Source organism: Rhinolophus ferrumequinum, chromosome 21, assembly GCF_004115265.2.
Source record: "Rhinolophus ferrumequinum isolate MPI-CBG mRhiFer1 chromosome 21, mRhiFer1_v1.p, whole genome shotgun sequence".
Taxonomy (NCBI): domain Eukaryota; kingdom Metazoa; phylum Chordata; class Mammalia; order Chiroptera; family Rhinolophidae; genus Rhinolophus; species Rhinolophus ferrumequinum.
In genome coordinates this window covers 53,954,495-53,979,420 of record NC_046304.1, presented here as the reverse complement: position 1 = coordinate 53,979,420, position 24,926 = coordinate 53,954,495, and the positions used below count along the sequence as shown (strand labels likewise).

Genomic DNA, 24,926 nt, shown 5'->3' with positions numbered 1-24,926 from the left:
CTTCGGAGACCTCTCTTCCTACTTCTGGGTTTCGCCATATCAGCGTTCTCTGTATTAGTCTGTAAAGTCCTAAAAAGCTTAGGGGTGATGCGTGTTTTAACCTTTTCTGGCCAGCACAGTGCAGCTTTCTTTACTGCACAGATAAGAATGGTCGTTTCCGATTTTCCTTGAGTGAATGAGAGGCAGTTAGCTTACAAAGTCCTCTTGGTTCTCTGGGCTTCCAGGGTCAGAGAAAAGGGGTTGCACACATATTTAAAAAGAAAATCACCAGCTGGGGCCGGCCCGGTGGCTCAGGCGGTTAGAGCTCCGTGCTCCTAACTCTGAAGGCCGCCGGTTCGATTCCCACATGGGCCAGTGGGCTCTCAACCACAGGGTTGCCGGTTCGACTCCCACAAGGGATGGTGGGCTGCGCCCCCTGCAACTAACAACGGCCACTGGACCTGGAGCTGCGCTGCGCCCTCCACAGCTAAGATTGAAAGGACAACAACTTGACTTGGAAAAACTTCCTGGAAGTGCACACTGTTCTCCAATAAAGCCCTGTTCCTCTTCCCCAATAAAAAAATCTTTAAAAAAAGAAATCACCAGCTGAAATAAACCTGAGCATGAAAACACACCATGAAATGCTCTTCAGGTTGAACCCAAGTGAACGGCTCTTTTTAAATACCTGCATTGGGGTTTCTCCCACGGACGGGTGTGAGCGAGACCCGTTCTCCTTCCACCACCCCGTTCAGCACTGCCTCAGACTCTGCGCTAAGACGCAAGGAAACAGGAGGAACCTGCAGCCTTCGGATGCACCGCCGAGGCTCAGGACGCCTCACGCCGCGGGGATCGTCCGACTATGCGCAGTGCTGACGGCAGTTCCCCAGTTTTGGGGGAAAGGTGCAATGGGCAGCTGTGAAGACCACACTCGTGCGCATCTGTGTGGGGACGCGTGCGTGCGTGCGTACGTACGTGTGCGAGCTAGCGTGCGTACGTGCGTGCACATACGTACGTGCGTACGTGCGTGCATACATACGTGCGTGCATACATCCGTGCGTGCATGCGTGCGTGCGAGCATACATACGTGCGTGCATGAGCGCGTGCGTGCGTAGTGTGAGCGAGCTAGCGTGCGTGCGTACGCGCGTGCGTGCAGTGAGCACGTGCACTGGCCACGAGCGCACAGGTTAATTCCAGGGCTGCTTCGTGAATGCCGCCGGCAGATGCTTTTCCCAACAGCCGTCCCCCGTCCTGCACCACCTGCCCCCGGTGACAGGCTCGCGGGGGCTGCGGGGCGAGGCGCCCTCCCGGTCCGGAAACCCCCGGGCTGCCGGCACGCCACGCCACGACCCCCGGCAGCACGCGCACAGCCGAGCGCACCCGCGCTGTGGCGGGACCGGAGCCGGCGGGCCGCGGGCCACTTACCACATGGCGTGCATGTAGGTGGGCGGCAGGCGCGGGCTGCTGACCGGGGTGCAGTTGCAGGACCTCATGACCCTTTCCGCCAGGAGGAAATTGCGAAACAGACTCGCCACCAGCAGGTCCTGCCTGAAGAGCTTCTGGAACAGGTCTGAGGGCAGAGAAACGGTAAGACGGCGACTTCAGCGACGCGTGTCCCGCGTGTAAAGACAAATCCACAAACCCACTTCCGTCAGAAACGTTGACAATCAAGTGGGGACCAACAGGCACACTTTGCACCGTCGGTGCGTAGGTGCACGCGCACACGCGTAATGTGGACAAGCTCCCACCCCCGGCCCATCGACGCGTCTCCCGCCGCGACGGCGGCTGTAAGGAGCACGGGCGGTGCCAGCGATGACGGGGACGAGCCCTGAAGCTGCCCGGAAAGGGGCGCATTCCTGCCACGTGGCCCGGCTCAGCTCACGGAGCTCCCGAGGCTCCTCCCCGTCTGCCCTTCGTGCCCCGTCGCTCCCTCCCTGGGGAGAAGCCCTGCTCCATGTCGCCCTCTCACGTCCCCCGCAGTGTGTCCTGCTCCCGGCCTGCAGGCCTCCCCCCACCCCCAGGCCGGGGCTGCAGCCTCACCCCGAGGGAGCACGTTCCACGCGATGGTGTCGGTGATGGCCGTGAAGATCCAGTTCAGCTCGCCCAGAGGGGTCCTCCTGTCATTCAGCCGGCCGGGGATCCTAGGAGACACAGTGGGTCCATCAGTGACTACCGAGCCAGGTGACGGAGGGGACAGAGGGAAGGAAAGAGGCGAGGGGAACACAGAGCTTCCACTAGAGGCAGGAGGGCTTGGCCACCCTAGGAGAACGCCATGGCCTCGCCGTGCTTTTCAAGACTCAGACTTCCATCTTCATACCTGAAATCCACCTCCACCTGCCACTTTCTTCCCCCTCCACACCTGTACAAAAGCCATTTCTCTGGGTGCCCCCAGACGTACGGAGCAGGCCCGATGGCAGCACACAGCGTCCCTGTGGCTCCCGTGTCTGAGACCTGAGCCACGCAACGGGTCCCACGGGCAGCCCGTGGCCTTTGCCACCAAGGAGTCGGCACCACAGTGCATGGCCCGGCCCCGCCTCCTGCCTGCACTAGGGCGCATCCAACCCCCAAGCCGAGGAGGAGGCTCGTCCTAAGGTCCACTTCCCTCCTGTCCGCTCAGCACTATGTCTGAGCACCTACAGGGGGCTAAGCACTGTTTAGCACCAGATGTCACCACTGTCACTACATGTGAGGGCCCTGCTCTCGTGGACCTTAGTCTGGTAGGAACGACCGACGTGCAGCAAATGCCCAAGTGCAGAGAGCGGGTAGGAAGGGAGCAGGGAGGCAAGCGGTCGGTGACAGCGGGCCCCACCAGGCCGACAGCACGGCAGCAAGGACAGAGCCGTCGGGTGGGGGGCCTCAGGCTGCACAGCAAGTCACACTGTCCCGCCTGATAGGGCATGCTGAGTCACACGTGACAGAAAATGCTTTTTTCTCCCCAAAGGAAAATGTTTGCAGTAATTCGGTTCAGAGACTAGACTGTAATCCTGCTACTGAGAAGAGTTAACCGGTTAATTATTGCCAGTGTGGCAACTCATTTGACGGTACCCTCTTGGCATGAATAATGTTCAGAGTGGCTGGATGGCAGCACCAGGCGTAGCTGAGCCGAGCTCACTTCCCAGCATGACTCTCCATACGGGTTCCTTCCTGCCAGTACATGCCTCCTCCTGCAGGACCAGAAAATTCTCCTTCTTTACAAAAGTAGGTTTTGTGAGAGGACAAGAAAAGGATGAGATGAGCAAGAGCAATCAGTAAAATATTTGAAATAAAAGCATCATTGCTCACAGAATGTCAGAAGTCTCGAATCAACGCTTTCCAGCATCAAGAAAGTTCCACCTCCACAGGGAAACCTCAGTTTACCCAAACTGGAAAGTTTGCTAATGCAGTCAAGCGAGCGATCATGGCACCGCTTATTTAAAAGCAGTTTTAACTGGCTCTGTGGTGGCACCTTTAGAGATTCCCACCCTTTAAGGGAAGTCAAGTCTCCAGGTGAACACTTGGCGCCAGGACAACGGCACGTTACAGCCCCATTCTGCAGGACGCTCCTTTCTCCACCTGCTCTCTTCGGAAAGGAGGCCTGTGGCTGCAGGCCACAGGCTGGGGGGCCAGTAGCCCTGCCGTCAGCCCTGCAGCAGGAGGTGGGGCTCTATGAACAGCAGGAGAACAAAGCCGAGCCCCCCACTCCTAAGCAAGCTGCACCAGAGCTGGGCCCAGCAGCTCGGCGAGGGTGGGTGTACCCCAAGAGAAAATATCTCTGTATCAAATGCAAACAGCCCGGAAAGGCGTCTGACCAGTGTTCTCACGCTCGGCCCTGAGAGCAGACGGGCACGTGGGGCAGTGTCCCGGGAAAGTACCACACTGGGGCTTCCGTGACTGCCCGATTTCAGCCTCCAGCGGGTCTGATACTAGTCTCAAAGCCCCCACCCTAACGCACGCACTTGCTCTTTCCAGGGGGAGCCCATCCGAGGACTAGCGGACGTGGAAACCAAGCCAGTCCTATCAGGCACGACTTCGGTGACCTCCTGGAAGCTGAGGGTGAAGTCCAGACCTTCCCTGAGCACAGCTAGGTCCTGACACTCAGACGAGAATCTGCTCCACACCTGTGGACAAACCTGTTCAGGCCCGTGTCAGCCTTAAATCCATATGTCTTCCTGGGCGCAGCGATGGCGGCCCAGGAGCACTAGCGCGCCTTCCCTGGACTGAATTACCCCCTGAGCACAAGAGGGCCGGCCGGCTGTGCACGGGCATCCACCCACGGAGCCCTGCTTGCTTTGTCCCCGTCTCAATGACACGTTCGTACATATGATGGAAACACCCACGTGTGCCAGTGACACGACTCAGCGAAGCTCCCGATTAGCTCACGAGTGAAAACAAGGCCGATTGAAAGAAAATGTGTGACTGTTCATGTAGGAAGCTGCTTTGGGAGCGTGATCCTTTGGAAAGGACAGATACATGAAGGTCAGAAAAACGTGTGTGTCCTTCCTCAGTAATTCTATTTCCAGGAGTGAATCCTAAACTGGAAACGAAGAACGGGAAACAGACATGCAGTTTTCTGTAACAGCGAGAAGTCAGGCACTACCTGTGTCACCAACCAGAGAGAAAATGATTAGGGAACAACCACAGTGAAATAACTACAAGCTACTCGACTGCTGTTTCTGAGTATTTGAACAGTATGGGAACGAGCTTGTTTGTACCACTGAGAAACAAGGCAGGTACTGCAGCTCATAACCACACAGCACACGTGCCCGGAGGGATGGCCAGGAGGCAGACTTGGGGCGTAGCTGTGGGATGCTCGTCTGTGTGCACGCAGGCAGCTCTCGCTGTGACGCGCGGACCCCACTGAGCAACAGGGAACAAACCGAACCCCGACTCCCTGGCCTCCCTGTGCTGAGCCCTGGGTGGGACGCACGTCAGGGCAGGGGGAGGTGCAGCGGGCAGCTGCTGGTAACAGGACGGCACTGCCAAGGAAGACAGATGGCCGGCCACAGTGTTTCAAACGTGGACTAAGCAGGGCACAGACGTGAGCCAGGCCACCTTCAACCAGGTGAAGGCGATGCAGCCTGGGCTGTTTCCTGGGGTCTGACCCCGAGGTGAAGGAGCCGCCGCCCTGGGTAGCCAGGCCATCAGGAGGAGCAGAATTCGGCCCTTGTCACCTTAGGGTCAGTGTGTACTTAGGAGTGTTTTTAAAATTCTTATCTGTGACAAACACTGGCAGATGAATGTGAACTAGACTCCACCACGACCTCCTGAAAGTTCCACTGGCGTCTTCCACGGAGCCCATCGTGAAACCCCAGACACTGCCACCTGCCCGAACAATTTCAGATGACCTGGGAATCCTTTAAAGTGACCGGTGCCCCCCCAGTCCGAGACGTGTCATCTCCACTTGGGGACGCCACCCTTTCTTGGGAGGACAAACTTTTTGCCTTTTTCTGTCATTTAGAATTAAGTCCCTTCAGGAACAGTTTGTTTCTGTTTTCCTTTCTGTATCAGATCCTAAAGCATGTCAGAACCCAGCCTCTCTGGAGGCCCCTGGACGAGGAAACCAAGCCAAGCAGTGAAAGCTGACAGTGGAGGCCAGGTGGGAACCAGCAGCACGACTGTCAGATACGACCACATGTCCTTACAAAAGCTGCTTCAAAGCCCCAAAGAAGTTCATTAATGATCGAGGTGGTTCTTTTACAATCTAAACCCACAGTGTTCATCAAGGACAAAGTTTTATGTAAGAAGCATAAGAAGTTGGGAGTTTAGGAACAGAACTTTGGATCGGGAGATGAGAAAACCGGATTCAAGTCCCAGCTGTGCTGTGTCTCACCCACTTCTGGCATCTTCTCATTCTGCTCTGCGTCACTGATGCAAAATGGGAACTAAACCGAGACGCTGCACTTCAGAAGGAGACACAGCAGAGGTCTATCTCCTTGAAGCACGCAGGCCACCTCCTCGAACCCCTCGTCACCGCCGTCCCGTCTCCATAGCTGCTGTGCAGGGTCACTCAGAGATGAGTGTGGGGACGCCCAGCACAAGGCCTGGCCACAGGGCCCGCGTGCGCTCCGAGCAGCGTCCGCTGTGCCTTCTAGTCTGTCCGTCCTTCTCGGCAAAGCCCATGGCACCCTAGGAGCTCACCTGGGCTGAGCTCCCACACCTCTCCTCTCCTGCCCCACTTGTCAGCCTCCACAGGCTGACGCCAGTACTCGCTTAGCTGCTCCTGACTCGGCTCCCCACATGGAGTCTGCGTCTGTGCTCACGGTGCTCCCGCTGCCCCGTGGACAGCCACCGGCTCCAGGCCCGTCCTGCCGGCTCTGACCTCTGCAGATCTGCGAGCACTGACCACCAGCTCTCTCCGGGCACCGGGCACCACCAGCACTTGCGTCGGTGCCCAGCAACGGCCACTCTGCTTCCGGATCTTACAAGATGAGGAGGCAACTGGAGGTGCCTTCCTTCCCCCTTTGCTTACCCGTCTGCACAGCCCACCACCATCGCCATCATCTTCTCCCATGTGTCACGTACCCCTGAGCATTCGGTTTCACCAAAGCTCAAAACCGCAGATGGCTCTCTCGCCTGCTGTCCGGTCCGTTCCAGGCTTCTTGTGACACCTCCTGCCTTTGCTCACCACTCCCGCGGGGCCAGGACCACAACAGTACCCTCCATGGCGCCCAACAGGCATTTCTGCCGCAGTGACATTGTCACTGTGATGGCACGCAGTGACACTGTCACCCGTCCCTTAGCGGGTCTGTCCAGGGGTCTGCGGGCTTCTCTGTTTATGACTGCAGGGTTTTCGATGGCTTTCTGGCTACTGCTCCTTTAGCAGAATCTCCCTCCAAACACAGGCGGGCAGAGTCCCGTGGCTGGAGAGGGGGGGTGGGGAGCGCACCTGCTTGCCAGCTGCCCACATGTCCCCAGATGGGCAGGGGAGGCCTCAGAGGAGCAAGGGCAAAACCACCGCCAATGGAGTCCCGAGTCCCCGAGTCCCGTACAGAGTTCCCATGGCCTTAAACCGTCAGTAACGGCCCAGAAACCTGGAAGCTCGTCCCCAGTCCCTCCCCTGCTCCCCCAGGCAGGTCCCTCACCTTGCACTTTGTGGCAAGCATGGAACTCGTGGGTCCCGCCTGGACAGCCTCCCCTCCCGCCTGGGGCCTCCGGCTCAGTCTTCACCACCAAAGCTCCACCCTCACCATCTCCAAACGATCGATCGTGACGATGACGGCCTTGCTTGGGCTCCTCGCACCTGGGACTGGACAGCAGCCTGCATCTTCCTTTGACTGCCTCTGGCGCTGCCCTCCTCACTCACCACCCTCCTGTTGGGTTTATTACCATCGCTCACGCATGTGAACTGTCTGTGTCACTAGATGAATTCCTGAGGGGCAGTGACTCACTTTCCTCGACACAATCGATCCCCTTGCAGTTTCCGGCGGACGGCTCAGCACACAGCACGATCCCCAAGCCCACACAGCTCATTCCTGTTACTTCCCTATTTAAAGACTGCTCCCCCTGTGGGGTGTGGCTGACATGCCCCGCCAGGACCCCTGCTCAGCATGTGGGTAGGTGGCGGGAGACTCCACGAGGCTGAGGGACAGGCCTGGCGCTGTCCCAGTACGTGGGCGCCTCTGCAGGGCGTCCTGCGCCGTGCAGCTCAGGCTGGGCAGGCGGAGGCCTCGCTGGCCTGGCTGCGGGGCCGGCTTCCTTCCTGCCTCCCTCCCATGCTGCTCCCCAATAAGCCTGAGTCCTCTTCCCTTAGTGTCTGCACCCCAAACCACCAATGGGCACAGGGGCATGTGGGGGACTCTGTAATTTGCCCTTATTTACTTTCCTCATGTTACTTTCTATTTCTGCCCAGTTTCCTCTTGGACCAAATGTGCCCTTTCCTGCTGCGCTGAACTTGTCATTCTCAAATAGCCAGACTGCCCTCAGACCTGGGCAGACCACCCTCCTGCCCTCCCGGCTCAGAGGACAGTCCCGGGGGGGCGCCTCCCGTCCCCGCCGAGGGACCCGCGGGCTTTGAGGTGACTGGTCTGAGGTCCCCACAGAATTCTGCAGGTAGCTTTGATGTGAATGGCTGTCTTCAACTCAGCTTGGAGCTCCCTGAAAGCCCCGAGGACGCCCTTCACTGGCTAAGCCGCTGCTCAGTCGCTAATTATGACAGGCGCCCCGTGCATATCTGACGAGGGCGTCTAGGAGCCCCCAGCGCAAGAGCATAATAAGCTCTGGGCAAATAAATTGGGAAGTGCAAGACTACGGTTTCCAAGAAAATGACACAAACTCACTAAAAATACCCCAGTGGTAAGAAGACAAATCATCCCAAATTGCATCATCTAAGAACTGCTAGTAACGTTTTGGTGATTATCCCTCCGGATATCTCAATGCGCAAAAATCGAGTAATTTTAAATGTGCTGAAATAACACTATGTAAAGGGATTCTGCATTTCTGTTAAAAAAACCACCTATAAATACATTGAGGAAAAAGTCTGGAAGAGTATGCAGTGGAGTATTAACCGTGATCATCTTGGCATGGTGGAGATTATGGATGATTTTAATTCTTTTTCCTTATCTGTATTTAATCTCTCTCCTATGCTGAAAACATACTATTTGCATAGCAAAGAAAAATAAAACTTTTAAAAAAAAATAAATGGGAGGCTACAGCAAGTTTTCTTGTAAAGGGAAGGTATTTTACAATACATTATTTGTAAATTCCTGTCATCTCACATTCAATTCAAATAAAGCAAAATAACACCTTTACATGGGCTATGTTAAATGACTGAAAATGGTGGTGCAGGGAACCTTGAGCCAGTTCATTTACTTAATGCAAATAACTCTTTAGAAACGCTCCACGACTACGAAAACTGGGAGGTGAACCTAGCAATTTCTTCTAAAATCATTCTTTTGAATATCCCGGTCAGTACCTAATGGTTAGATACCTGGTAAGACAAACGCCATACACACAAGACCAGTGGTTCTCCACCTGCAGGGGCTGGAGGAAGGGAGGAGAGGTCCCAAATTAACTGGAAAGAAGCCACAAATGTGTACCTGTATATTGTATGCACATATATTGTCTCAATCGGTGAATGCGATACTGAAAACAGATACACACTATATATATATATATATATATATATATATATATATATATATATGTATATATATACATATACATACAGTCTCAATCATTACAAAACTACAACTGAGTGGGGAAAGAATACTAGAAATGAAGGTTGGGAACTATTGCACTAGACAGTACGTTAAAAACATTTTTTTAAATTTTTCAGTTACAGTGGACATACAATATTAGTTTCAGGTGTACAGCACAGTGATTACACATTTACATAACTTACGAAGTGATCACCCTGATAAGTCCAGTCCCCGTCTGACACCACACATACTTACTACCACATCATTGACTATGTTCCTTCTGCTGTACTCTATATCGCTGTGGCTATTTTGTAACTACCAATCTGCACCAATTACGCCCCTTTCCCACTTCATCCATCCTCCCAATCCAGCAAAGAAAATGTTCAACCGGCAACCATCAAAATGTTCTCAATATCTATGAGCTTGTTTCTGTTTTGCTTGTTCATTTATCCTCGTCTCTAGATTCCACTTATAAGTGAAATCATATGACATTTGTCTTTCTCTGTCTGACTTACTCCACTTAGCACAATACCCCTAGTCCATCCATGTTGTTGCAGATGCAAGATTTCATTTTTTTTTATGGCTGAGTAATATTCCATTGTATATATGTACCACCTCCTCTTTATCCATTCATTCTTTGATGGACACCCGGCTGCCTCCAATCTGGGCCATCGTAGACAATGCTGCAATGAACATATGGATGCACATGTCCCTTCAAAGTAGCATTTTGGGTTTCTTTAGATAAATACCCAGAAGTGAGATTAGCTGGGTCCTTCTTTGACTTTTGTCATAGACTTTGTTTTAAAGTCTATTTTGTCTGGTATAAGTATTGCTACCCTAGCTTTTTGTTTGTTTGTTTGTTTCCATTTGTACGAAATATCTTTTTCCATCTCTTTACTTTCAATCTGAAGTAAGTCTCTTGTAGGCAGCATACATGAGGGTCTTGTTTACTTATCTATTCAGCCACACTATGTTTTTTGATTAGAGTATTTAATCCACTTACATTTATAGTAATTTTTGATATGTAGTTATGGCCATTTTATTATTCATAATTTTGATCTTTAATTCTTCTCAAAGAAGTACCTTTAACATTTCCTGTAATACTGGCTTGGTGGTGATTAACTCCTTTAGCTTTTTCTTATCTGGAAAGCTCTTTATCTGTCCTTTGATTCTAAATGATAGCCTTGCTGGGTAGAGTAATCTTTGTTCTTGCTTTTCATCACTTTGAACATTTCATGCCAATCCCCTCTGGCCTGCAAAGTTTCTGTTGAGAAATCAGCTGACAGTCTTATGGGAGCTCCGTTGTAGGTAACTACGTGCTTTTTTTCCTGCTGCCTTTAAGAGTCTCTCTTTGACTTTAACCTTTGGCATTTTAATTATGATGTGTCATGGTGCTGGCTTTTTTGGGTTGATCTTGTTTGGAACTCTCTGCACTTCCTGGGCTTCTATGTCTATTTCCTTCACCAGGTTAGGGAAATTTTCAGTCATTATTTCTTCAAACAGGTTCTCAATTCCTTGCTCGCTCTCTTCTCCTTCTAGTTCCCCCATGACGCAAATGTTATTACACTTGATGTTGTCCCAGAGGTCTCTTAAACTAGCCTCATTTTTTAAAAATTGTTTTTTTGTTTTGCTGTTCTGATTGGGTGTTTTCCATTACCTTATCTTCCAAATCTCTGATTCAATCGTCTGCTTCATCTAATCTTCTGTTGATTCTCTTCAATGTATTCATTTCAGTTATTATGTTTTTCAATTCTCACTGGTTCTTTTTTATGTTTTCTATCTCCATTTTTTAATGATTCCTGTCTCTTTGCTGAAGTTCTCACTGAGACCACTGAGCATCCTGATAACCAGTGTTTTGAACTCTGCATCTGGTAGGTTGCTTGTCTCCATTTTGTTTCATTTTTCTAGAGCTTTATTCTGTTCTTTTATTTGGGACATGTTTCTTTATCTCCCCACTTTGGCTGCCTCCCTGTTTGTTTCTATGTACAGCTGCTATGCCTCCCAGTCTTAGTAGAGTGGCTTTATGTAGTAGGTGTCCTATGGGGCCCAGTGGCACAGTCTCCCTGGTCACCTGAGCCCAGCACTTCAGGTGTGTCCCTTGTGTGGGTTGTATGTGCCCTCTTGTTGTAGTTGAGCTTTGGATGCTGTTTGCACATTAACGGGAGGGATTAAGCCTCCGGCAGATTGGTTGTGAGGACTGGCTATGACTACAGTGGAGGAGCTGTTGTGCAGGCTGACCCTATGGAGCAGGATTTGCCTTAGCAGGGCTCTGGTGCCTGCCCAGTCTGCCCTTTTCATGTGTCTTTTTGTGTAGGTGGTTGGGTGGTGCTCTGGTGTGGTCTGAAGCTGGCCACCAGGTGTGCTGGTTCTGGGGCCTCTTGGGAGGGGCTCTGGTGCAGCAAGGTCAGCTGCTGCCTGTGTCCTGCCCATGTGGTATGAGCTATAAAGTGATGTGCAAATGGTTGCCAGCTGTGCTGGGCTTGGAGGTGCCTGGGAGAGGCTAAGCTAAAAATTGAGGCTGACTGCCGCTAGTGCTGGGCTTGGTGCTGCTCAGCCAGAAGTATGGGACATACCGAGGCCAGATGCTGCTTGTTTGGGGTTTGTGAACCTTTGAGAGATTTTAGTAAAGTCTGCAGCATGAGCCAAGACAAACGACTTTTATGGAAAAGCTATTGTAAGTGGCTTGGTTGTGCTCACAAGTTGGGTGGAGCAGGGTCTCAGGGAATCACCAGGGCAGGAAGAACAGTGTTATGTTAGCTAGGTTGATGGAGACTCAGATGTGGAGCCCACCTGTGTCTGCGCTCTGGGTGTGGGGAGGGCTCAACAAAGGAACAATGGCTTCTGCCAGCTCCTCTGTCTGGGAGGAAGCTGCCCCTCCAGCCCTTGCCCTGCAGCCAGGCAACTCAGTTCCTCCCCGTGTGTCCCTGGAGGTTTTTGAGCTGCTGCTGGCCCAGTGCAGGAGCTGAGAGCAGTAAGTCTCTGTGTGGGCCTTTTAAGAGGAGCGCCTGGGATTCCAGCAGCCCTCCATCTCACTCAGCCACAATCTCCTTGGTTTTTGCAGCCATAAATTATGGGGACTTCTTCTGGCACTGGAACCCTGGGCTGGGAAGCCTGGTGTGGGGCTGGGATCCCTCACTCCTCAGGGGGGACCTTTGCAGCTGAGATATCCCTTCGGATTTTTAACCACTGCACATTGGTGTGGGACCAGCCTGTTCCCCATCTCTGTCGCCTAACCAATCTGGACGTGATTTCTTCTGTACATCCTTAGTTATAGGATTTCTGTTCAGCTAGACTTCAGGTGACTCCAATGATGGTGGTTCCGTTGTTCAGTTGTAATTTTATTGTGGTCGTGAGAGGAGATGAGCACAGCGTTTACCTACTCCGCCGTCTTGACCAGAATTCCCAACAGCACAGTTTTTGAAAATATTTTTTTGTATACTGACATTCTCCTGAATCAAATCGAGCCACATATCTATAATATTCTTTTCCAATATTTCTCTTCACTTGAAATTGTGCACAAGTCAACACTCTTTAATGTTACATTGCATCTGAGTAGTCAGAGGAAGATCAGAAAGTCTGCAGTAAGAAAGCCTGGTTGGAAATGGAATCACATCTGTTTAAATGTGGAAATCTGGTGGACACTGAGGTGTAATTCCCAACGCTGACTCAGACACTCAGCTGTTCAGCTGCTGTGACTCCATCTAGAGAGATGAGTCTGCTGGCCCTGAGTAACATCTCTACACCTTGGGGCATGTGGTTCAGTTAATCTCTTAGAGTTAGAATATGTCCTGGGTTCCCTTCCTGGCAATGGCAGATTAGGTGACTCAGACCATCCTCCCACAGGGAACAACTAGAAAGGCTGTGCGTGTGCAGAAACCTTTCTGAAGGCAGTGGGAGGCTAGCAAGGCCATGAGGAAAGATGGGACCCAGAGCTGAGATGGGAAGCCCAAATTTGAACCAGCACTGGAACTACCTTTCTCTAGGAGACATCTGGCGGTTTCAAAAGCAGGACTGAGAGGCAGAAAAATTAGGCTGAGCTTGGCAGGCTCAGGGGCTGGAGAACAAAACGAGCTGCAGAGCTGCTAAGGAGACGGAGAGCGGATAAAACTCATCAGGCTTTGAGCTGGGACTCAGGATGAACAAATAACTCAGACCTCACAGCCTCAAATTACCCCAAATCTCTGTACAATTTTCAATTTGCAGCATTCAATAAAAAATAACCAGGCACTTACTAGCAACCTAAATATATGTTGGAAACCAAGACAAACAACTGGCCAAAGAAAGGGATGAACAGAGGGCTCAGATAACGGCAATAACAGAGTTTACAATAATTTTTCCTGACATGTTCAAAGAATTAAGGAATACAGTGGAAAACTTTGGCAGAGAATTGGAAACTATAAAATAACCTCTGGAAATACTAGAACTTCAAAACACATTATATTAAGAAACCAGTAGATGGGTCAGAAAAAAGCACTCAAGCGTAAAGAGACAAAAGGTTGGAACATAAGAAAAAGTACATAAGAAATAGAGTGGGAATTGTGTAAGATCTAAAACACACATATCAGAGTCCCAAAAGGAGAGAACAGAGGGAATGGAACAGAAGCAATATGCAAAGATACAATGGCTGAGAATTTTCTACAACTGAGAGTGATATGAAGACACAATCTCTTGGTGAGCTCAGGCTGCCACCACAACACCTCATAGCCTCGGTGGCCTAACCCACTGAAATTTACTTTTTTAAAGCTCTGGAACCTGGATGTCCAAGAGTAGAGGCCAGCACGGTCAGGTTCTGGTGAAGGCTCCCTTCCCCACCTGCTGCCTGCTCGCTTGTGGGTGGGGAGAGCGAGCTCTGGTCACGGCCTCTTCTTATAAAGACACTAAGCTCATCCTGGGGCCCCCACCCCTCAGGACCTCATCCAACCCAAGACCTCCACTCCCAAACACTATCACCGTGGGAGTTAGGGCTTCAACATGTGAATTTTGGGGGGATACAATTTAGTCCATAGCACTGAGGTTCAGGAAATGCTATAGTCAAAAGCAGGACAAATACAAAGGATGTCCACATACACACATCAAAATAAAACTGCCAAAATCCAAGACAAATTCTTACAAAATGTCAGAAGAAAAACTGCATGTAACCTTCAAGGGAACATGTATTACTGACTGTCTAGTCAGGAGGCAAAAACTATTCCAGTAAACAGAGACAATTTAATATAAAATATTTTAGCTAAAAATTGGAGATTAGCTGCTAAGAGGATTAAAGAGAACTCTGAGAAAGACAGGAACAGTAGTTGTAAAGAGCAGGCACTACCTCTCGGCCTTGGGGAGCACAACCAAAGGAGGAGCACACATGGAAGAGCCCCACCTAAGGCCGAGACTTAGACTATTGGAGAAGGTGTCCCACGGGCTGGTGGAGAGGGTCATTAGCCCTTGGAATACGAGTGCAGAAACCTTTAACCAACTATGGGTAAGTCGAATCCAGCAACATGTCAAAGGGTAATACACCATGCCCAGTGGGGTTTATCCCAGGAACGCAGGCTTGTAACATTCGAATATCAATAATGTAATGTAACTTATTAATAGAATACAGGAGAATAAACAATCATCTGAATAGATGCATAAAAAGCACTTGACAAATTTCAACACCTGTTTAACTCTCAGTAAGCTAAGTATAGAAGAGAGCGTCCTCAACCGGACAAAGGATATCGACAAAAAAGTCACAGCTCACGTGATACCTAATGATACAGGATAAAACGTTTCCCCCTTAATTGATCCTTAATTGTGATCAGAGCTTGGATGCCCCATTTCTACGCTTGTCTTTAACATTATACTGAAGGCATTAGCCAGTGCGATAAAACAAGAAAAAGGGACTCAAGACATAAAGATTGGAAAGGAAGAAATAAACCTGTATTTATTTGCAGATGACATAATTATGTACACAGAAGATCTTAGAGAATCTATAAAACCGCTATCAAAACTAATTGGTGAGTTTAGCAAGGTTATAGGAAATGAGGTTTTTATGAAAAAAGCAAATGCATTTCTACATGCTATCATTAAACAATTTAGAAACTGAAATTAACAAAATATTTGCAAGATATGAACAGCTAAAACCACAAAGCATCGAGACAACTGAGTCAGTATGAGGTTGTGATTATGACAGATGAACCCACGTAGTGCCATGGAAACACCACGAATAAATATGTAAATGAGACCGGGGACTCAGAGAAGCAGAGAAGCGCAGGATAAAAGATGCCACAGCTGAAAACACAAGTGCTGCAGTCGCGCAGACCTAGGTTTGGTTCTCGGGCTTTACTCACTACTGTATGATTCAACATCCTTCATGCTCGGCCTTTTCACTCATGAAATGTCAGTAAGGACCCATTTATTGGGCTGAATTAAATGAGATGTGCGTAAAGCACGATGCTGGCACACAGCAGGTACTTGGGTAGGCACACACACAGCTGTAATGACAAAGTGGCTCTCGGGACAGAGCTGCTGAGAGGGCACCAGGGAACTGCTGCGAGGACACTCAATGAGAAAGGTGCGTGCAGGCCGAGTGCCCAGTGTCACCCAGATGCCTGCAGCCTTGTCACATCCCAGCAGCACTTACACGTCCAGGATCGAAGTACAACAGCTGACAATGAGAGGACGACCTGGTCCAGCACAGCCACAGGAAGTGGTCCATGTCCTGGGCCCACAGACATACACTGTTGACTGTGAGGTTCTCTCTGGACACCCAATCCCTATCTCTGACCAGAACTCGGGAAAGAAACGGGAGGATTTCTGCGGCCCACACGCGGTGACCTCCAAGCGTCTGTCTCTGACTTGCCAGTGTCATCAGATGCCTGAACCTGTAACACGTATCCCCACGGGGCACCATGAGCAGCCCCGACCTCTCTACACAACAGAGCACTCCACTTTCTAACAGCATCTATCACAGCCAGAGGTGCTTGGTGCCACTGGCTGAATGCATGGATGAGAATAACAGAGAAATGACAATAAACTACAAAGCACTGCTGAGGTAAATTTAAAAGGACTTAAGTAACGAGGAGATGTACTATGCTCATGGATCAGAAGACTGCATATTGTTACAATGGAGAGTCCCCTCGAATGGTCTTCACATCCACGGCAACCACACTACAGGTCCTGGCAGGCTGGTTACAAACCAATGAGTGGACTCTAAAATGTACAGGGAATGCAAGAAGCTAGAATAGCCAAGCCATTTGAAAGGAAGAGATTTACAATAAAGCTACAGCAGTCAAAATTGTGTGGCACTGGCCTAAGTGCAGACATGGAGGTCACATACTAGGACTGGGCAAAAGAACCACAGTTATTGTCTCATATTGTCGGCAAAGGTACCCGTCTTTGTACAGTGGTGCAGGAACAGCTGGACGTACACGTGGGAAAATGACCCGTGACTCACGTTGCACACCACATACAAAACAAACTCGAAATGGATCATTAACTTGAACATAAAAGTTAAAACTATAAAAGTCTTAGAAAGAAATAAGAGAAAATCTTCACCAGCTTGAGGGAAGTAAAGATTTCTTAGGTGGGACACAGAGAGTACAAATCATAAAAGAGAAAACAAACTCCGAAATCAGATTTTATCAAAATGAAAATCTGCTCTTTAGAAGACTGTTGTGAAAATGAAAACGCAAGCCAGACTGACTAAAAATATTCACAAGACATAGATCTGACAATGACTTATATCCAAAATACATGGAGAACTCTTGAAGACAAACAACATAATTAAACAATTGGCAAGAGACACGAGCACACATTTTATTAAAAAATATAAACTAATGGCCAATAGCACATGAAAAGCTGTTCGGCATCATTAATCATTAGGCAAATACAAACTGGAACCCCGAGGACATAGCATTATACATCTGTTAGAATCGCTAACCTGAAAAAGCCTTAAGGATACCAAGTGTTGACAAGCACAGACGCCCACATTACTGCTGGGGTGTCAGATGGCGGGCCACTTGGAAAGAGCTGGGAGTTTCTGATCAAGTGACACTCACACCTGCCACGTGACCCACCATTGCGCTCTCACGTCCTGCCCACACAAAGACTGGCACATACATGTTGGTAGCAGCTTGTTCATAATAACCAAAAGAGAAACAAACCAAATGTTCATCAACAGGTGAATGGATAAAAAAAACTGTGACATATGCAAGGTCTATGTCCTTTATTACAATAAACGATTCCTATGTCCAACATGGATCCATCTCAGAGGCATGGTACTGAGCAGAAAGAGCCAAACACAAAAGAATACATTATCATTTCCTAGTTATATGAAGCCCTAGGAAAGAAAAGATGAGAAAAAAGCAGACCAGCGCTTGCCTGGGCCCAGCGGCTGGGGCGGGGGGTCGACTGGATGACGTACAAGGTAATTCTGGGGACAGATCTTGAGTGTGACTGTGGTTCCAGGGGTGTACAAATTCATCAAAACTCATCAAACTGTACCCCTAAAGTGAGTTCATTTTACTGAATGTAAGCTATACTTCCACAATGTTGACTTTAAAATGTTAAAAGAAATGGAGGGGGAATTATGGCATTTTCAAACAATAAAAACAGATTTTTTCACTGGAAGCCTACATTAAAAAGAGCTCTTTAGGTAAAGGAAAATGGTCTCAGATGGAAGTTGAGATGCAGGCAGGAATGAAGGCCACAGACGATGGAAATGTATAAACATAAATGAATATGAATTCCACGGCATGTTAATAACATTTACAGAGAGTTAGAACATGACAGTAACCACACACACGCCGGGAGGTGAGTGAACAGAGTCACCGTGTCCTCAGGTCCTTGCAGGCCGGGAAGTGGTGAAAGCACTAATTTATATCAGACTGTAGTTAAGTCAGGGAGTCGCCTAAATTATTGCCCGAGGGCCAGATCTGGCCAGTGGTCTGATTTGTGTGTGGCCTGAGAGCTGATGCTGGTCTTTATAATTTTAAAGGGTTGTAACAAAAACTAAAGAATACACGACGGACGCTACGGGGCTCGCAGAGCCTAGCGCGTGCGGAGCTGGCCCTGAACAGGACACGCAAGCAGTGCAGTGCTGGGCGTGCCTTGCACGTGCAGGAGAAGGACGTACAGTTAACAAGCCAGGGCGAGGGCCAGTGAGTGAGACTGCTAAGTCCACCCAAAAGATGGCCATGGAGGAGAAAAAAGGAAGGCAGAGAAAAAAATGGGGGCAGGAGAGAAGAGAGCAAACAGATGATAGAGTTAAACCCAAAGGTCTCGATTACACTAAATGTAAAAAGACTAGATACTTCAACTATGGCCAATAATTTTCAGTCTGGATTTAAAAAGTCAACGACATACTGCTCAAAAGAGAGACACCTTACACGTGTATAAAGATACAGAAATATATACAAGGACACCTGCTTAAATACACAGAAGGATGAAAACATCGGCCCACAGACACCTGCACAGCTACTAACCCACCACGGGGACTCCCTGGAAAAGGCATCACCGGGGGGAAGAGTGACGTTTCCTGATGACAGAAGGCCCGATTCATTCTGCAGGAAGGGGAAATCAGTCACGGCTATCCTGTCCGCTGAAGGGAAAAGCACGAGGTCAAGGGGACGGGCTTTCCATGGGAAGGACAGTGGTGATAAATCAGCAGCACTTCCTGGACCGAGAAGAGAGGAAGGGGAGAGAGACGGGTCAGCAGCACCTCTAGGGAGGGGGCGGCTCCAGGAACCCACACGCGCGGGGCATTATGCTGATGGCAGGACAGGGGTTCGGGACGGCAAACAGAAAGGGTGATGGTTAGGGAGTTGGTATGTCCAGGTCCCCGATGCACATACGAGGTGTTCACACGTTTGTGATCATGGCTCCTAATAAGAAGCGCATTTTGCATGGTGACCGATATGCACACATACAGGTAAACATACATATTCCACAACAGAGCCAAACAACACTCATGTCACCAGAAAAACGAAATATTTTGTACGCCCTTTTCTTAAGGCAGACTGTGACGTACCAAACTGACTGAGCCACGAATGCCTCATGACCTGTGGTTTAAAACACGTGACGTAAGTGAAGTGCGTGTCAGTTTCTCCAGGAGGCTGTCCACTCAGGGTTATCAAAGTTGTTTGATGCTGAACACAGCACCTGGGAGATGTTAGGGCCTAGAGAATTTCATAATTGTAACTCAAAAGAAGCTGACTGATCTTTTAAACCCACCCAGGCAGCTGTCTTCTAATGATTTTTAAAACTCCGTACTGCGTCTAAATCGAATGGTTTACGTTTTCAGTGCTGCTATCTTTGGGCCCCTTTCTTTCGGCGTTTCAGCTCCCACAGAGCAGAAGCCAGCTTGTCTGGTGAAGCAAATGTAGGAAAATGTATTTTAAAATTCTGAAGGAAAAGGAGCGACGCTTTCCGTGGCTCACTGGAGCAGGTGTTAACACAACTCGGCAGGTAATGTACCATTTGTTGCACTCGTTATGGATGATGACTGACTGCCACCTACACCCCCTCCCAGGTTTGGAGAGAAGGCCCCTGGAGGCTGCAAACAAAACTCACAGGGGGCAGGGATCAGAGGAGAGGGGTGGTTCCCATGTGCTCATTCAACACGTTTATGACACCAGGAAAACAAGTTATTTAACAGTGCAGATTCCAAAACCCTTAGAAAGTAAATCTGAGCCTAAGCTTATTGTGGAAGCATTTCCTGAAAGAGCAGACTTTCTTTGGCCTTTCCAGTATCAAGACTGATCTTCAGACAGACCCTGTCCTGGGAGCTACAGTCTCTCGGGAGCCGAGCGAGCAGAAGTTCCCTGAGAAGCTGAGCAACAGCCTGTCTGGTTCCAGAAAGGCAGCTTGGAAAAAGAAGGGAAGGGAGCACCCCCCAGATCCAGACGTGTCCTGGGGAGCACTTCCATCCAGAAGTGCTCGGCTGCCTCTGGCTGACCCTCGGTGCTCTTCTGGAACAGGCGAGGCACCCACACCAGTGAGCGTCCTGAGACTCTGGTCTGCGGGAGGAGGGCAGGAGCGGGGTGTGGGCTGCGGGGAGGGGAGCGGGCCCCCTCTGCATGAACTGCTGCGACACCCCAGGGCTGGATGGAGCCTGCATCCCCCTTCCCCGCGGGCCGCAGTGTACCCTCCCCTTTCTAGTCCACGGAGAGATGGCAAGGCCAGGGTCGCTGGGCAGGACTGCCCACAGCCTTGTTGTGGATTCTCACTCCTCCTATGAATTCGTTAAATCGTTTCCCAAGCAGGTTGTGTTTGTTGTTCTTGATCTTCTGGGATAGTTTTCCTAAGTTTTCCTGGCATTACAGAGGGTCGCTCACCCTCCTCCCAGGTTCCAGTGCCCTGGCCAATGGACCGGTCACTCCTCCCACACTGTGGCCGAGCCCTCATTCAGTCTTCTCCGTATCTCACAGGCCCTTGGAGATCAGGCATCTGGACGCATAAAAGGCGTGACACGTCCCTCCTAAGACCTTTCCTGATGTGTCCCCAAACAAAATGAAGCTTTACTCTGTCCGGACACCACACGTGAACTTGCAGAATGCTGAGACCCTCCGGTGACACACAGCGCAGAGATGAGGGGGTGCAAATGCACAGATCTGCTGCGACTTCTCCAGGCGCTGCCCTTCAGCTGCGTGACTTTGGGCGGTTACTTAAGCTCCCTGAGACTCAGGGAGACAGGGGAACGAGTCAGCACCTAACGGCCGGGCACAGAGCATGGGACACAGTAAGGGCTCAGAACACACAGCCATTCGTATTTGTTTCTTACAAAGACCCCGATGAGGTTTAAAATAAATCACAGATGTTGGAAGTGCCCAATAAACTCCTGAGTTCAATGTAACAAACACGATAATTTTACGAGCACTCTATGTTATACTAGCACATTTCCATGTGTGTAACCTAGAACGTGGCCTTAGAGAAAATATTTGCAAATCATATATCTGAGAACAACTTACATCCAAGTATATAAAGAACTCTTACAACTCAGTGAGAAGAAAACAGCCCAACAAAAGAACGGGTAAGAGATTTTAACAGACGATCCCCAGAGAAGACATCTGGACGGCAGGTAAGCACATGAGAAGACGCTCGACATGGTTAGCCAGCGGCCAACTGCAGATGAAAACCCCGAGATCCACTTTGCACCCACAGAACGGCTACACACAGAGAGGCGGACGATGGCAGACGGTGGCAAAGATGCAGGGACAGCGAAGCCTCAGGCCCTGCTGCTGGGAACGTGAAGTGGTGCAGCCGTTTCTAGGTTGTGAAATATCAATTTACCGTGTGACCCAGCAATTCCACCCCGAGGGGTGGACCCAAGAGAGATGAAAGGATATATCCACATAACGGCTCGTCCGTGAATATTCACAGCAACTGCTTTAATAGCCGACTGATGAGCGGCGGTACAGATGAGTGGACAAACACAACGGAATGTCACTGAACAACAAAAAGGAACCAAGCACGGAGTTTTGAAAACACTACGCGAAATAAAAAAAAGGCCAGACACAAAAGACCACACTGTAAGATTCCCTTGACACGCAACATCCAGAAAAGAAGGCAGGTTAGCGGCTCTCGGAAGCTGGGGTGGGAATGAGACTAACCAGATGGGCACCAGGGCTCCTGCTGCAGAGACGGACGTTTATTAACAGAACTGGGTTAGGGTGGCAGCTGACACGTTGGGAGATGTGCTAAAAATCAGTGACCGGCACTTACCATGGGTGTGTACCTTAGACCCCAATAAAGCTGTCGAGAGAAATACAGTAAAAACAACCCCAAAATGCCTCAATGGACACATGACCGATACTATGAAAACCGACTGTATATGTTTCACTTTTAAACACAATTTCCTGTTTTCCGCCTGGACCCATCAGGGGGCAGCAGCGAGGACCACTGGCTGTGGTACCGCTGAGCATCTACAGCAAGACGCCACTTTTCTGTAGATGTAAATTCCCTCCCTTTCTGTTCTTCCTTTCTTCCCCCTAATAGACCAACGCGCTTCTTCCACAGGAAAAGTCGGTACTTCCTGCTTCTCTCGGTGTCAGAAACATCCGCACTATCGGCGTGGCGGTGCCCTGGACCTCACCTCTCGCCCGGCCACCTCCTGGCGCATGGGCCTCGCCGGCTGTGCCTCCGCGTGGCCCATCTCACCCCCGCGGTTCTGACCCTGCGAAGGGTCTTCATCACACGGAGACCAAGCTCCCTGAAGCTCCCTCCTGTCCCACCTCTGATGCTGGCACTTCTTGGGGCCACCGAGACCAATTCATCTGCAAGTTCATGGCTCTTTCAACGTTCTGAAAACAGTTACCGTGTCATTCCTCAGCCTGCCCGCCTCCAGGCAAACATCCAGGTTCCTTAGAGCGCCTGTCACCTGCTGCCCTCACTGTGTGTCCTGCTTCTGGAGCAGGAGATGACATGCTTGGACCTCCTGTGGGAGGGCCACACGGCAGTAACCCCGAGTACGGCAGACGGAGCAAGCTCAGGAGAGGACTGACTTGGGCAGACACAGGCTCTGCCCCCTCCCAGGGACGCTGAGCGAGACACTCAACTCCTCTCGTCTTGGGGTCCAGAGCCTGAGATGGACATGATGCCTGAGCTCCTCCCGGACTGGACGGCGGTGCAGACGGAAGAGCCAGTGCCCACCCAGGGCCTCTGGCTGCTGGGCACACAGGGCCACGCACTACGTCCTGTATGAGGGGACAGCTCTGAGCGAGGACCGACTGCTAAATGCCACTGGTGTCCCCCCACCCCACTGGGTTCAACAGGGGCTGCGAGGCAGAGCAGGACATCACAGAGCTGGAAGCGGACAGCCAGCTCTCACAGAAAGGTGAACAAGCTGACGAAGGCAGGAGGCCGATGCGCTGCTCCAGGAGGTACAGGGACGGGACGGGTACTGGTTCCGGGTGGCATTAGCGAGCCACCCTCTGCGGGCACAGCACTGTGCAGTCCTCCCCGGGGGGACAGGTGCCACAGGAAGCTGACCCCAGGGGGACTGACCGGGAGCCCACACCGAGCCCCACCCCCTGAATGAAGCCTGCCCTCGATGGACAGAGCCGCCTGCAAAGCCAGGCGTCTCCCTCAGAGACTCGCAGACACTCAAATCTCAGGACGCCAGGAGGACGCCTGGCACTGGTGGTGGAGGTGATAACCCCGGGGCCACGCAGTGCAGGCCTGTTCTGACCATAAAGGCCAGGATTTTGGTCCCCTGTACAGGACATGGAAGCCCCCGTGCTGCGAGCAGGAGCCCCACGACGGCCCCTGCCGCCTCTCCCGCGCTCCCTGGACGGCTGGTTCCCAGTGTCGCCTCTGAGCGGAGCCCCCTTCACCCTGGCTCACGAGGGCAAACGGGAGGCCGTGAGGGTGTGTGTCCGACACAGAGGGGACCTGGCGCCCCTCCTGCCCCTTCTGACCTTAGGGGCGTGGGCGCGAGGGGCCCAGCAGGCGAGCCCGGCCTGGCCCAGCGCCACGCGCCACGCGCCCCGAGACTGCGCTCTGCGGCAGGGCCGACTGGCGACTGCTCCGCGGCCCAGGCGGGAGGACCTGCTACCCTGTGACGTCACAGCACCCCACTTCCGCCCATCACTCCTTCTCTCCACTCTGCCGTCTCTCGGGGTTTTCTCGTCCCCACTTCATGTCTAAATTAACTTCCAGTGAATCGTTACTCATCTTATCAGTGTCTGGCAGGCGTTAATGAATTACTGATTTTCCACCTTCAAATAGCGATGTAATATATTTATGTTGGAAAGAAAGGTGGTTTTATGGAAAGACGGGTATCTTTCCATAGTTTCCTTTCAAACATGATACGCATGTACTATTCCGACCCGACAGCAGAATAAATTGTAATCACAGCGTCGGAGCCCACCTGTGGGACTGCCGCTGGCCCCCGCAGACCTGCGGCTATGCGGACCCTCAGGGAAAGGCCGCTGCCCTGCCTTCCTGCAGGGCCTGCCGTGGGGCAGGCAATACGGGCTCCGGGCAGACTGCTTGCCTGCCCTGCACCTCAGTTTCCCCATTTTCAAATGTGGGCAATAACAGCGGAGCTAATATGGGTAAAGCCCTTACACAGTCCCAGGTACATAGTAGGTGCTCAATAAATTTCACTTGTTATTGTTCTCCCTTCTTAACCCGAAGAACACAAGGATTACCCTGGATTCTCAAGCAACAGTGTGTGTCTCTCCTTCTGTTTCCCTCACTGTACCCCAGGACCCACAGAAGGCCAGGACTCTCACAGATGGAGACCACACCATGTTAACAAAATGCTCCAGGCTTCAAAGCCAAAACCAACCCACTGCCAGGCTCAGCTTCACCTCCCTCGAGCACCCGATGGAGGAGGACACCGCAACTCATTTTATTCAAGACGCTGGATTGCCAGCTATTTAAAATATGCTGTTTACACAATAAATGTTAATTATGAATAATTTCTCGGTACGCTTTGCGCCTCCAGTGATCAGAATACTAACTAACAGCCTCATGGAAGAGGTTCAACGTCTTCCCGATTCCCTGAAGCTTTCTGAGTACCCTAATATTTCTAGCACTGTTTAAGTGTTTCATTACTTTGTTTCAAGGGCTGAAAAATGTCCCTTAATTTCCAAGCGTGGATCTTAGTGCTGCTCTCTCAAAGGACCCAGAACATAAATATGTACGGCAGAGGCGACAGGCCTATTCATCAGGCGGCGAGGCTCCTGCAGATAATTAGAAATCGGGGTGCTCAAGGAGGGCTCACTATAATTTACTTCCAGACACAGCAGCTTAATTAGAAAACAAATTCCTTCCCTAGCTTTAAAGATTGCTAAATAATTATAACACGTACACCACCCACATCTCTGGTCTTGAGCCGCGACTGGGAACAACACGTGTTTT

At 50.6% G+C, this 24,926-nt stretch overlaps 1 protein-coding gene across 2 annotated transcripts in view; it reads right to left on the bottom strand.

Annotated features, from left to right (window-relative positions):
• Positions 1-24,926, bottom strand: part of RPTOR (regulatory associated protein of MTOR complex 1) — a 290,023-nt gene that overhangs the window by 88,796 nt on the left and 176,301 nt on the right. For both annotated transcript variants that reach the window (XM_033089438.1, XM_033089439.1), the window contains exons 8-9: positions 2,017-2,117; positions 1,402-1,546 (exon numbers count right to left, since the gene is read on the bottom strand). In XM_033089438.1, the coding sequence (XP_032945329.1) occupies positions 1,402-1,546; positions 2,017-2,117 (246 nt within the window). The remainder of the gene's footprint in view (positions 1-1,401; positions 1,547-2,016; positions 2,118-24,926) is intronic.